This window comes from Buceros rhinoceros, unplaced genomic scaffold (assembly GCF_000710305.1).
Source record: "Buceros rhinoceros silvestris isolate BGI_N320 unplaced genomic scaffold, ASM71030v1 scaffold29746, whole genome shotgun sequence".
NCBI classification, from domain to species: Eukaryota; Metazoa; Chordata; class Aves; order Bucerotiformes; family Bucerotidae; genus Buceros; species Buceros rhinoceros.
Window position 1 is genome coordinate 14357 of NW_010418576.1, and position 901 is coordinate 15257.

A 901-nucleotide genomic window follows, 5' to 3' on the forward strand; every position below is an offset into this window, starting at 1 on the left:
TCGGTGCGGGAGGATCGGGCTTTGTCCTTGGCTGGCGTCATCGGTCTCGTCTCTTTCCTTTCAGATATATGTTGGGGAAAGGAGGAAAGCGGAAGTTTGACGAGCATGAAGATGGGTTGGAAGGCAAAGTGGTGTCTCCTACTGATGGTCCCTCTAAGGTGTCTTACACCTTACAGCGTCAGACTATCTTCAACATTTCCCTTATGAAACTCTATAACCACAGGCCATTAACCGAGCCGAGCTTGCAAAAGACAGTTTTAATTAACAACATGTTGAGGCGAATCCAGGAAGAACTCAAACAAGAAGGCAGCTTGAGGCCTGTGTTCGTGACCGCTTCGCAGCCTGCCGACCCTCTCAGCGACAACTTCCGTGAGGCCCAGCCGGCGTTCAGCCACCTCGCCTCGCAGCCCCTGCTCCCCACTGACTTGGTAAGCACTACGCCCCTGGAGTCCTGCCTCACCCCCGCCTCGCTGCTCGAGGACGACACTTTTTGCACTTCCCCGACTGTCCAGCACGATGGTCCGACAAAACCACCACCTCCTGCTCTCCAGCCAGTAAAGGACAGCTTCTCCTCAGCCTTGGACGAAATCGAGGAGCTCTGTCCAGCACCTACCTCCGCAGAGGCAGCAGCAGCCGCAGCAGCAGCCGATGACTCTAAAGACCACGCCGGCGAGTCCAACGGTCAAAGGCCCGAGGGCTTCCTGGAGAGCAGGACGGCCGAACCGAAGCTCATGGACTCGCTGCCCGGCAACTTCGAGGTAACGGCTTCCACAGGTTTCCTCACAGACTTGACCCTGGACGACATTCTGTTCGCTGACATTGACACGTCCATGTATGATTTTGACCCCTGCACGTCTGCCACGGGGGCCGCCTCCAAAATGGCTCCTGTCTCGGCGGACGA

General features: G+C 56.8%; 1 protein-coding gene across 1 annotated transcript in view; it reads left to right on the forward strand.

The window, feature by feature from the left end:
• Positions 1–20: 20 nt before the first annotated feature.
• The window catches only part of SERTAD2 (SERTA domain containing 2), a 1149-nt gene continuing 268 nt past the window's right edge, over positions 21–901 (forward strand). Inside the window, exon 1 of the mRNA XM_010138603.1 lies at positions 21–901. Within this exon, the coding sequence (XP_010136905.1) occupies positions 69–901 (833 nt within the window). The 5' untranslated portion in view covers positions 21–68.